Source organism: Lepidochelys kempii, chromosome 1 (assembly GCF_965140265.1).
Source record: "Lepidochelys kempii isolate rLepKem1 chromosome 1, rLepKem1.hap2, whole genome shotgun sequence".
In the NCBI taxonomy this organism is placed as follows: Eukaryota; Metazoa; Chordata; order Testudines; family Cheloniidae; genus Lepidochelys; species Lepidochelys kempii.
In genome coordinates this window covers 240,611,127-240,624,810 of record NC_133256.1, presented here as the reverse complement: position 1 = coordinate 240,624,810, position 13,684 = coordinate 240,611,127, and the positions used below count along the sequence as shown (strand labels likewise).

General features: G+C 44.7%; 1 protein-coding gene across 1 annotated transcript in view; it reads right to left on the bottom strand.

The window, feature by feature from the left end:
• The window catches only part of CACNA2D4 (calcium voltage-gated channel auxiliary subunit alpha2delta 4), a 174,845-nt gene that overhangs the window by 26,649 nt on the left and 134,512 nt on the right, over window positions 1-13,684 (bottom strand). The window contains exons 28-30 of the mRNA XM_073335235.1: window positions 4,513-4,574; window positions 3,273-3,287; window positions 180-224 (exon numbers count right to left, since the gene is read on the bottom strand). Of these exons, the coding sequence (XP_073191336.1) occupies window positions 180-224; window positions 3,273-3,287; window positions 4,513-4,574 (122 nt within the window). The remainder of the gene's footprint in view (window positions 1-179; window positions 225-3,272; window positions 3,288-4,512; window positions 4,575-13,684) is intronic.

Here is a 13,684-nt window from a genome sequence, read left to right as displayed (position 1 = left end):
GGGGACTCTGGTCGTGGTCCTGCTGAGCACCTCTTGTAAGGTGTTGAGCACCCTTGACTCCCATTGATTTTAGTGGGAGCCAAAGGCTCCGAGAACCTCCCAGGAGCAGGCCCTCTGACAATGACCTCCTCATGCCATAATGCTCACAGAGACCCTTTAACTAACTCAATGAAACTTACATCATCCTGACAGCTCAGCGGACACAGGCCATCCACGCCACTGCACTGGAAAGGAACAGAAGAAGTTAAATGATGACAGTGTCGTATCTCATTGTCCTTCCCCTTGAGGCTATCGGACAAAGGGTCTACGTCTTACAGCTGGGTACAGGTCAACGAGTTAGTTACCATTTTGAAATAGACTGTCTACGCAGCACACACTTAACGCCTGCCAAGGAGACCAGTAATGGTTCTGCCCTCTACCCACAATCTAAGTCCTCAAAATAACGAGTATTGTCTCCACTGAATATTACATGTGAGCCTGGTTCTGCCTTCCTTATCCACTTTGAGCAGGACCTTGCTCTTTGAATAGGGACTGCTCATAGAGCAAGGCACTACTCAGGGCTTGTCTACACTGTCAGTACCTGGCAAGCTGGGATAGAAATCTACAGCAATCTAGCTTGCTGGGCACTAACTGGCTGTCTGCTTCTACATGCTACAAGTACATCACAGTGGACTAAGGCAACTTCTAATGTGCTTTAGTGGGGCTCACCAGGGCAGTTAACGTGCAGCAGGCTAGAGCGCTGTATGTTCACAGCCTAGCTTGCCACGCACTGGCTGGATAGCAAGCCCTCAGTGCAAGTGGCAGAATCAAACCCTCTAGTATTAATAACAAAAATTATTATACAGTGGAGAGAAAACAGAGTGCATTTTCATATTTCATAACATCTTGACCAAATAAAGGCATTACATTTTAGGGATGCATTATTCTCAGGCAGTGGGTTTTTCCAGACAACTAATGACACAATAGAATGTGAATGTGCTCGGATAGCCTCAGGCATCATCCATTTGCTTCATTCAAGGATCTACAGATACCAGAGTTGACATGTGTGTCACACCACTGAACTGGATAGGGACAGGAGGAGTTAAACAGTGAGTAACAAAAGCCTTCAAGTGATTATTCATTTCATAACTATTCCGTGTTTGTGTCTGTCTCTTTGTGTTATTTTTTAATGTTATTTTCCTTGGGCGCAAGGGAGGGAAAGTTGACACAGTGTTGCCAAGTTCTCGCCGGGGGTTGGGGGGGGGTCCCCTTCTATGGCTTTCCTGAGGTTTGGGAAGAATAATGACAAAGATGACAGGCCTTGCCTACTCTGGATCAGCTGCTGATTATTTTAAAACTGCAATAAATTTTATAAAATAACCCCCTCTCCGCCTGCCCTTCCTGGCTGTTTCTGAACAGCTACAGGTAAATAGGCCTCTCAAACCACAGCAAAACTATTAATCGCAGCTAGTGTTTCTCATCTCAAGATCTGCAGCACAGATTTGCTATTTCCATGGAGCCATCCTGGGTCCTGTAAGTGTATTTCAAAGGATGATTAAAGAATTTTCAGTTTGTTTCAGGCTCCATGGGTTTGTGCCGTTGCATCTTCATGCCACAACTACATCAGCTCTTCACATCTTGATAATGGTTTATTACCTGGTCCATTGTTATGATGTGAAGGTGTAAATGTTGCCTTGTCACAATGGGATTATTTCATCCCTGCATGACACACACAAAAAAGTGGCAGCCCTTGACGTCACTCTGGATTTTCTCTGGTTTGTGCGGCTGAGAAATATGGCCATAACAAACCCAAGAGTATTACCCATAGGGATGAAGATTAACAAACCAAAGTGAAGACAACTGAGTTAAACCGAGGGATAGTTTGGGCTCATTGTATCTTTTAGCTCAGGGGTTGAAGTGATCTCTCAGAACTACAGTTCCACCATTGCCCAGCAATGGAATTTCATTATACTGTAACAAGACTTCAGGAGTGAGAGAGTTTGTGTAAATGAGATATGGTACAAGCTGCAAATATCTGGATCCAGATTTCAGACACTTCCAAAGTTAAGGCTGTTCAGATCTGAGGTTTAGTTCAGCCTAAAATAAAGTCAGGGGCCACTTACAAAATTCAAGTCCAGATCCATGTTCAGATTTCAAGCCCCTCCTGCAAAGTAAAGGTCCTGGGTGTTGGTTTGATCCTAGCTCTAGTTTAAATCTATTTATAACGTTATTGTGCCTGTTGATGAGGGCAGCAGGGAAAAGTTTACTAATAATGTACAGATGGAAAAGTGGATAGTCTTCCAAGGCGAAGTTTGAATGTATCAATTAGGATTGTACCATCCAGTCAGTGGCCAGTTGGGGACTGGCCCAGAGAAGAGTGATGCAGCAGAATCTGACCAAATCCAAGAGTTCAGGTGAGAATCCCCAATAAACCCAGAAGAATTATTTTCCACATGAAAGGCCACAACACCCATTCCCAATTCATGTGTTCCCATCTATATGCTTACATTACAGCACCCCTGTTAGCAGCATGTGGACAGATTCTCATCTCAGCACAGGTGTGAATCTGGAAGAACTCTCTTAAAGCCTTTGGAATTACTCTGGGTTTGCAGCAGTGGGAATGAGATTAGAATCACCCTTGTTCATTCTGCTCGAAAAAGAGCAGGAAATTTACATGAGAAAACCACAGGGATGGGGATAGTTGAATTTGTGCTCCCCATTTGTTTTGGGACTGCCTCTTCAAACGTTTCTGCATCACTACTCCTTCCCAAGGGGCCAATCCACATCAGGCTCTGTGGTTTCTTGGGTGGGTCTCTGAATCACTGCAACCCAGTCTACTTTAAGCTTTGCCAAAGTCACGTATCAGAGTAGCAGCCATTTTAGTCTGTATCCGCAAAAAGAAAAGGAGTACTTGTGGCACCTTAGAGACTAACAAATTTATTTGAGCATAAGCTTTCGTGAGCTACAGCTCACTTCATCGGATGCATGCGGTAGAAAAACTGCATGCATCTGATGAAGTGAGCTGTAGCTCACGAAAGCTTATGCTCAAATAAATTTGTCAGTCTCTAAGGTGCCACAAGTCCTCCTTTTCTTTTTTCAAAGACACTTAGTTACTGCAAAGAAAAACACAAGATAAGTGAGCTTGGACTGTCTCCAGCTACTAGAGGCAAGGGACAGCGTATATCCTACAATGACATAAAATACACGTGACAAACAAAGCATCATACAACACAGGCAGGGACACAGCGGGGAACTCTGGGAGATCTTTCTGTACTGAGCTCCTGTCTACTTACGTCAGTGTCATTGGGCTGGGTTGGAGTGTGGGTATGTGGAGCAGTACAGTATGCAGGAGAGATATGGAGAGAAAAAACAAACCGTTCATTAGTGACTCCTTATTGAACCGCTACCTAGTGCCTGTAAGTCGGGCAAACTCTTCTTTCACATGAGTGAGTGTCAGAAACAGGGCTTCATTCCTGATCCAGGAACCACCCTTCAGCTTCTTCATTCTCTCTTTCCAGGCTCATTTCACCCCAGGAATTAACGTATATTAATATGTGTTTACTTCCTTGGGCCATGTCCCCCAGAAGGTTCTTGTACAACCTCCTTTCAATAACCCTCCTTGATAAACCTCCAAGGAGCTCCTATTCCCTCTGTGGGGAATCTCCTTATTGCCAGGTATCCTGTTAGACATACAACCAGGGCACCTCAGTCTCCAGCCTGCCAAGAGCCCTCCCTGTGCCACCAATGGCAATAAAAATCCTTTCCCATTCCTCTCGGGTTCTCCAGTCATGGAGACAAGTTTCCTGAGCTCAAACCAGAATAATTCTAACCTGGTAACCGTTTCCTATGCGAGCACCAGGCAGACATTTCATTCTTTGCGTCATCAGTCCGATGAGACTCCTCCCAACAATGTGCTGCTCATATTCCCTGATATTTTGAGAGTGCCCCTTGCTGGTAACAAAAGGCATTTCCATTCTCCTCCTTTATCATACCCAGGAAATGCCCTAGTTATCCCAGTTCTCTCAATCTGATGAGAGTGTCTGAACTAGCTCAACATCGCAAATTTCTCCTGGCCTGCTAGCCTGGAGCAAGTCTTTTTATTTATTTATTTTATTTTTTATTTTGACAGGCTAGTAGGACCTCATCATCATCAACATCAGCATTGCTGAGATCAGGATAGCAAAGGGGAGGGCAGGGAGATTTTGTGTCCCAAATTACAGCTTTCCATGATGGGTCCGAAAGCCTGAATGAGTGCAAACCTATTTCCACAATGCATGTGTCAGCTGCAGCAGAGTTAATGCCAGGCCAGTTAACGCAGCGTTCCTAGATCAGACGTGCAGCTCATGCAGCATTAGAGCCATCAAAGGATTAGAGAAAAGTGTAATTTAAAACTAATCTACCACATAAATCTGTTTCATACAAATTTCACAAAAGCCTTCATGGAAATGCCACCAGAAATCAAAGTGCATAGCATGGGACAAGCAAAAGGAAGGTGGTGAAATCGTGTCTCCACAGAATTACTGCCATTCCTACCTGCCGTGTAGCCATCCAGAACTTGCGTTGGAGTAATTCCATCTTAATTTGCACGCCCACAGCTACGGGGAAATAAAAGCGGGGAGGAAGGGCAGGGGGGTGAGAGAAAAATTGCTGCACGTTAGGAAAGAAAAAAAATATTTGCATGAAACAACAGGACGAAATTGCACTCGCAGCCTGATTCCAAGTGTAAATGACTAACTGAAAGGTAAGCACTGAGTCAGACAGTCAAGTGAGAGTCAGAGGTTTAACAGGGTGGGAGAAAAGGAGGTGTCAATTGCTGTATTGAAATATTGACACCTTCCTCCCACTAAACACTACAGAGCTACAAACAGATAAAAAAAGGCTTTTATCTTGGGCTGTCAGGTATTTTCAGGCCAGGGTGGGCTGTTATGATCATCTAGGCTGATCTCTTGCGTATAACACACTTTGACTCAGAAAAGTAGGCTAGTGTTAGGAGTGTGTTTCAAGCCCCCACCTCCAGGGAGACTGCAACCTGAATGCAGCAATAAAGAATACATCTACACTGCAATTTAAGGCATAACTGTAGGGAAGATGTGGCAGCATGGATTTCAGCATGGGCTAGCAACCCAAGAATGTACCCAGGCTCCCCAGTGGGCTTGTACTGGGGCGGCTAACCTGCGCTGAAGCCTGTGCTGCTGTGTCTTCAGTGCTATTGTTACCCATGCTAGCTGGATTAAATCGTTTACAATTACACTCTAATTTGTGGTGTAGATGTGCCCATAGGCCATTCTTGATCAACAATAACAGTTGCAAAGTACACAGAAATATAATACCTGTCAGTAGAAAAGGGGAGATTTTAACTCATTGGCTGCTCTTCATAAGAATCACAGACTTTGTCAGAAGGGACCATTATGATTGTCTAGCCTGACCTGCTGCACAACGCAGGCCGCAGAATCTCACCCATCCACTCCTGTAACAAACCTCTCACCTATGTCTGAGCTATTGAAGTCCTCAAATCGTGGTTTAAATACTTCAAGATGCAGAGAATCCTCCAGCAAGTGACCTGTGCCCCACGCTGCAGAGGAAGGCGAAAACTCCACAGGGCCTCTGCCAATCTGACCTGGAGGAAGATTCCTTCCTGACCCCAAATATGGCAATCAGCTAAACCCTGAGCATGTGTGCAAGACTCACCAGCCAGACACGCAGGAAAGAATTCTCTATAGTAACAGATCCCACCCTCATCTAACATCCCATCACAGGCCATTGGGCATATTTACCGCTAATAGTCAAAGATCAATGAATTGCCAAAATTAGGCTATCCCATCATACCATCCCCTTCATAAATTTATCAAGCTTAATCTTGAAGCCAGATATGTCTTTTGCCCCCACTGCTCCCCTTGGAAGACAGTTCCAGAACTTCACACCTCTGATGGTTAGAAACCTTCGTCTAATTTCAAGTCTAAACTTCCTGATGGCCAGTTTATGTCCATTTGTTCTTGTGTACACACTGGTACTGAGCTTAAATAATTCCTCTCCCTCCCTGGTATTTATCCTTCTGATATATTTATAGAGAGCAATCGTATCTCCCCTCAGCTTTCTTTTGGTTAGGCTAAACAAGCCAAGCTCATAAGACAGGTTTTCCATTCCTTGGATCATCCTAGTAGCCCTTCTCTGTACCTGTTCCAGTTTGAATTCATCCTTCTTAAACATGGGAGACCAGAACTGCACACAATATTCCAGATAAGGTCTCACCAGTGCCTTGTATAACGGTACTAACACCTCCTTATCTCTACTGGAAATAACTCGCCTGATGCATCCCAAGACCGCATTAGCTTTTTTCACGGCCATATCACATTGGCGGCTCATAGTCATCCTGTCATCAACCAATATTCCGAAGTCCTTCTCCTCCTCTGTTACTTCCAACTGATGCGTCCCCAGCTTCTTGTTATTAATCTCTAAATGCATGACCTTGCACTTTTCACTATTAAATTTCATCCTATTACTCCAGTTTACAAGGTCATCCAGATCTTCCTGTATGATATCCTGGTCCTTCTCTGTATTGGTAATACCTCCCAGACTTGTGTCATCCGTAAACTTTATTAGCACATTCCCACTTTTTATGCCAAGGTCAGTAATAAAAAGATTAAATGAGATTGGTCCCAAAACCGATCCCTGAGGAACTCCACTAGTAACCTCCCTTCAGCCTGACAGTTCACCTTTCAATATGACCCGTTGTAGTCTCCCCTTTAACCAGTTCCTTATCCACCTTTCATTTTTCATATTGCTCCCCATCTTTTCCATTTAGCTAATATTTCCCCATGTGGAACCGTATCAAATGCTTTACTGAAAACGAGGTAAATTAGATCCACTGCATTTTCTTTGTCTAAAAAATCTATTACCTTCTCAAAGAAGGCGATCAGATTGGTTTGGCACAATTTAACTTTTGTAAAACCATGTTATATTTTGTCCCAATTACCATTGACCTCAATGTCCTTAACTACTTTCTCCTTCAAAATTTTTTCCAAGACCTTGCATACTACAGATGTCAAACTAACAGGCCTGTAGTTACCTGGATCACCTTTTTTCCCCTTCTTAAAAATAGGAACTATATTAGCAATTCTCCAGTCATAGGGTACAACCCCTGAGTTTACAGATTCATTAAAAATTCTTGCTAATGGGCTTGCAATTTTGTGTGCCAGTTCCTTTAATGTTCTTGGATGAAGATTATCTAGACCCCCCCCAGATTTAGTCCCATTAAGCTGTTCGAGTTTGGCTTCTACCTTGGATGTGGTAATATCTACCTCCAGGTCCTCATTCCCATTTGTCATCCTACCCTTATCCGTAAGTTCCTCATTAGCCTCATTAAAACTGAGGCAAAGTATTTCTTTAGATATTGGGCCATGCCTAGATTATCCTTAACCTCCACTCCATCCTCAGTGTTTAGCTGTCCCACTTCTTTTTTTGTTTTCTTCTTATTTATGTTTCTATAGAACCTTTTACTCTTGGTTTTAATTTTAATAATGCAAGGTCCAACTCTACATGGCTTTTAGCCTTTCCCACTTTATCCCTACATGTTCTGACCTCAGTAATGTAGCTTTCCTTGCTGATCGCTCTCATCTTCCACTACTTGTAGGCTTTCTTCTTTTTCTTAATCACCTCTCTGAGATGCTTGCTCATCCAGCTTGGTCTACAACTCCTGCCTATGAATTTTTTCCCCTTTCTTGGGATGCAAGCTTCTGATAGTTTCTGCAACTTTGACTTGAAGTAATTCCAGGCCTCCTCTGCCTTTAGAGCCACAAGTTCTTCAGTCCAATCCACTTCCCTAACTAATTTCCTTAATTTTTTTAAGTTAGCCCTTTTGAAATCAAAAACCCTAGTCACAGATCTATTTTGTTTATCCTTCCATTTAGTTTGAACTGAATTAGCTCATGATCGCTCAAACCAAGGTTGTCCCCTACAACCATTTCTTCTGAGGTCCTCACTACTCACCAAAACCAAATCTAAAATGGCATCCCCTCTTGTCGGTTCAGCAACTACTTGGTGAAGGAATCCATCAGCTATCACACCCAGGAAAATCTGAGCCCTATTATTATTACTAGCACTTGTCCTCCAGTCTGTATCTGGGAAGTTAAAGTCTCCCATGATCACACAATTCCCATTAGTATTTACTTCATTAAAAACATTAAAGAGGTCTCTCTCCATATCCAAATTGGATCCTGGCAGTCTATAGCACACCCCAAGCACTATCCCAGGGCAGGCTCTAGTAGTTTTCTTCCCCAATGTGATTTTTGCCCAGACAGACTCTGTCTTATCCATTCCATCACTTCTTATTTTGTTACATTCTACCTCATCGTTGATATACAATGCTACTCCACCCCTTTGCCTTTATTTCTGTCTTTCCTAAGCAGAACATACCCTTCAATACCTATTCTCCAGCCATGACTACTATTCCACCATGTTTCTGTTATCCCTATAATATCTGGTTTCACTTCCTGCACCAGTAGCCCTAGTTCCTCCATTTTGTTACCTAGGCTCCTCGCATTGGTGTACAAACATCTTAATTTTTGCTGTTTTGGCTTCGCTCACATTCTTTACCCGATTAGAAACAGACATTCTACTGCCAGTATCACCTATTAGACTGGTATCTACACTATCTTTTCTCCTTATGTCCATTCTTCTACCTACGGCTGTATCCTTTCTTACTTCGTTTTCTTCCCTCTCAATGTTAAAATCCGGCGTGGAGATTACCTGGACATCTCCCAACCATCTCCCCCAGATTCTTAGTTTAAATCTCTCTTAAACTGTTGTGTCTGCCTCCATCCTAGAAGACTATTTCCCTCCCTACTCAGGTGAAGTCCATCCCGAGAGGACCGTCCTCTGTCCATGAATGCTTCCCAGTGGCCACACATCCCAAAGCCCTCCTTATAGCACCACTGCCTGAGCCATCTGTTGATCATCATCATCTTGTCACACTGCTGTTGCCCTTCTCTAGGAACAGGCAGAATCCCACTGAAGATCACCTGAGCCTCGATTTCCTTAAGCGTCTTCCCCAGCCTGGCATAGTCTCCCTTGATACGTTACAGCGAGAATCTAGCCGTATCCTTTGTTCCCACATGAAGGACAATCAGTGGATTCTTTTCCGCTCCTGTTAAGATCCTCTTCAGCCTCAGGTCCACATCCCGTATCTTAGCACCTGGCAGACAGCACACTCTTCTGTTCTCTGGATCAGCTCTGGTTACAGGCCTGTCTATTCTCAGTAAGGAGTCCCCAATCATGTAGTCTTGCCTTTTTCTGGTGATGGTGAGATTCTCCAGTCTATCCCGTTCCCTCTGGCTGCAAGTCCTTTTGATTCCTTGCAATCCTCTGCAACCCATCCAGTATCCTCCTGGGGCTCCTATTTGGTGTTAGCTCCATTGACTCTTCCTATAGGACTAGCTGCTCTTCTCGTCTTCCTTGCCCTCTCACCTTCAGTGACCACCTGTTGTGCCCCTTCTTCATTTTCCAACTCCGCAAACCTGCTTCTGAGCTCTATTTCTCCTTCTCTAGCCTGTCTTTTCCTCTCCCTGGTTCTCTTCGTCACATGCTTCCACTGACCACTTTCTTCATCCAGCAGTCTTTGGCCCTGCTTCCATCTGCCAGTCTGAGCTTTTCCCTTCAGCCTCCTCATGTCTTTGCTCCATCATCTGCTTGAATCCCCTTCTAAACTCAACCAGAGTTTCCACCTGCACCTCCAATCCTCGGTTCTTTTCTTCCATCAGCTCTATCAAGCGGCACGTGATGCAGACGAAACTCTTTTCAGGTACCCGCTCCAGGATCATGTACATGCCACAGCTTCCACATCCAGTCAACTTCATTGTGTCTTCCACTGCTTGGGTCACTCCCACTGCTGCCTCTGTATCTGTCATCGCCTTCTCACCTAAGTCCTGTTAGTCTGGGAAACACAAACCAAAGCAAAACGCCGCCACTCACAGCAAAACAACCCCCCCAGCGAGCACCAAAACACTACCAGAACACCACACACTCCCTTCACTAGCCTATCTGTTCCTCTGCCTGGCTCTCTTAGTCTTCCCCCCAAACTCCCCTTGCAAACTCCCACTCAAACGCCCCTGTTTACAGCTCTGTTTGCTGGCTCCTGTGCCGCTGCAGCTGAGTGCACCTTCCCCTAGGCCAACGGGTATTCTTTACTCAGTCTTGCCCTGATTTTGTGCCTCAGCCCCTTCCATGCACTGTCACATCCCCAGTGTCATGCCCTCTGTAGAAGCAAGAAGTGTGCAGTGTCTCTCTGTAGGACATAGGAATGCCCCCAGTGTATATACAAATGCAGTAACAAAGATTAACAGGGGCAAGTGTCAACCCACAGAATCAACCAGCCAAATCAAAGGGGCCTGCAAGAAATCCAGCCTCAAGAAGGATCTTAAAATATGATTTAAAAAAAAGAATAAAGAGAAAGAGAGGCAGAGAGGAAAGCAGGAGAGGGAGAGATGGAGGGCCTGGTCCCCTCCAGATTTACACCAGTGTAAGTGAGAGGAGAATCAGGCCTGGTGAGTTCTTTAAGTCTATATCTTGCAACTTTGTGTGGCTGCTTTTAAGTTAACTCTTTGATCTGATGTTGTAATTCAGCTGGGAAGTAATAAAAACCAGAGAGTGCAATAGGTATTGTCATACTTTGTGCAGAAAGAACCTGGCAGCTGGCATCATGGCCATGGTACATCATCTCTGCTTGTAACGCCCTGGTGTCAGTGTCCTTCCTGTCACATCCTTACTGCTGGTAAGATCCCACTTCACTGGAAGGTTTTCATCCAGAGCTCCCTATTATAGAATGAATCTGACTGCTGTGAAATGGGGAAAGGAATTATTTTCTACAGCTGCCTAAACCCCAGAATACACAACCTGACAAGACAAAAGATTAATTTAAGATTCATCTGGATCTAAGTCTCTGAATATAAGGAAAGAAGAAAGCACAGGGCTAAGTTCAGTTCTGGTGTAGTTCTATTGACTTCAGCTGGGTTACCCCAGGGGTGAATTAGGCTCATGGCCTATCTGTGTTGGAGTATGATAGAGTGTAAATGATGTTGTTGTTGTTTGTTGTTGAGTCCATCTAGAAGATGGGCTGACTTTGTACATAGCTTTGAATAAATTCCTTGTTATCCTTTAAAACTATCTCAAGCAAGAGTCATTCCTCCTTTCAGAGCCGATCACATCAACGGGAGTGAACATTACCAAAGACATGCAGATTTTACAAGACTGAGGAGGAGTTGGTACCAGGACAACTAACCTTGGAACACAGGGAGTTATTGAGAAGCTCATGTTTTTGCCAAGAGTGACCTAAGTCCTGAAATGTTGTTCAAAGGAAATGAAAACCTTGGTCATGAACCTTTTCCTCCTCAGCCTGTAGGGTGAAAGTAACTTCCACTGCAGAATTACTTGTGTCATGAGGGGGAATAGGGCTCCCGGGTTTGCACTGGTGCTTTGTGGCAACCAAAAGAAAGAGAAATCCATCATGTCTGTCCTTCCTGAGCTACCCAGTAGCTAGCCCTCTCCTTTCCTTGTAGCCTGCAGCCATGTCTCTCCTTCCTGGGCAGTCTGTCAGCTATCTTTCTCCTTTGCATGTGGCCCTTGTCATTGTGTGAAGCCACCCTTCTCCTTTGTATGTAGCTTGGCAGTTAGCCCTCTACTTTCCATGTAGTCCAACAGCTAGTCCTCTTTCCTTGTAGTGATATCCTGGTGATGTGACCCAGCAGCCATCCCCTTCTACCCCATGGGGCTCACACCCACTTTCCTTTCCATGCAGTCCTGCAGCCAGAAGATGTAAGAAGGGGTAATTTCAAGCAATGTAGGGTCTACTTTAACTTACACTGTGGTCTGTCTCTCTCTGGCTGGTCTCCACTCAGGGGAACAGGAGTAGGAAAACCTGTCCCCTTCTAGTGTCTTGTCCCCTGTCCTTGCCTATGTGGGGAATGGTAGTGGTGCTCAGTGGGGACTATACATTAGCCTCCTCTGCATTCATGTTGAGCCTGGGGGGTTGAGAAAGAAGAGGCAGGGGACAGCCTCTCAGGCTATGTCTATACTTGGGTGTGATTCCCAGCTCATGTAGACATACTTGCGCGAGCTCACACCAAGCTAGCAGACTCAAAACAATAGTGCACCCACGGCAGTGACAGCACGGGCTACCTGTGCTGCATCCAAACCTGCCTGAACCCCAGGGATTCATATTCAGTGTGGCTAAGCCCATGCCACTGCTGTCCGTGCTGTCCTGGCTACACTACCACTGAGCTAGTCCTAGTACGTAGATGTAGTGTAAGGGGCAGGTTGCAGAGGAGCAGCTGTGTTAGTCTGTAGTCGCAAAAAGGAAAGGAGGACTTGGGGCACCTTAGAGCCTAAGAAATTTATTTGAGCATGAGCTTTCGTGAGCTACAGCTCACTTCATCGGATGCAACGATGAAGTGAGCTGTAGCTCACGAAAGCTTATGCTCAAATAAATTTCTTAGGCTCTAAGGTGCCCCAAGTCCTCCTTTCCTTTTTGTAAGGGGCAGTAAGCAGTAGTGGCCTGGCTGTCCTGCAGGCTGTCCGTACTTTGGAAGGGGGTGGGAGGAAGGAGGAAGGCAGGAGACACAGATTCAGGAGACAATGAGTCAGAAGCTTAGGGATGAGAGGAAGGAAAAGCTGGTGATAAAAAGTCACCGCATGTGCCAAAGAATAGCTAAGAGCTACCTGAGAGCCTTCTTTGCTCCAGCGTAAGAGGGGAGTTCTACTCTGCTACGAAATTCAGGGTGGCTGTGGAGCACAGCACAGCAACGACCATAAAGTCCTAGAGGTGACCCTGGATAATGGTATTATTTCTACTGACTTGCTAATAACTTGAGCAACCGTAGTTTCCCTGCGGTAGAATAAAGTACGTGAAGGGAGACAACATAATATATGTTGAATAGTCCGATACTGGTGCGCTATTCAGACATCCCAAGTTCATGCATGGCTTCCCACCAGCAGGTATCCTCTAGTCGCTGCAAACTGATCATGCCCCTGCAGCACTGTTGCAACTGCATCTCCGAGAAACCACATGCCACGGCTCAGCGTGTTGTTTATACTATTCCCCTCCGCCTGTTCATTCCTCCACTCACCACGTCTGTTGTCATTAACTCATCCATGTCTGTCTGTCTCTGTCTGCCTTTTCTTGGGTTGTCTCTTTGATTATCCATATGCCTTTCTCATAAGGAGCTTTCCTCAAGATTTCATTCTTTGTCTACCTCATAATAAAGAGTCATAACAAAGAGCGATAAGATTACAGCTGGTAGACGGCTTATCTAGATGTACCTTACCATTCAAAAGCTTTTGCTGCCACAGCAGCTGGCTTGCCATTTAAATAAAAACATTATTTTCATTCCCTCTGTCTTGTCATTGAACAATTTATCCACTTCTCTTCCTTTGCTAGCATGAGCCAATGGAGCTTCTCCAGGGATGAATTTGGCCCTTTCTCTCTAAGTGACTGACCTAAGAGCCAAGAAACATTTTACTTAAAAAATAACTTCAGGACAAACTACTACTACTAATAATAATATAATACAGTAATAGTAAAAACAAAACAAAACACCTAAAGCAAGTGCAGCCCACCAAAGGAATTGGAGGTTGGAAACAGGGCCATTAAAGCAGGTAAGGTGAAAAAGAATGATTTTTCCCAGGATTTACCTGCTGTGGCTAGGACACCCAGACT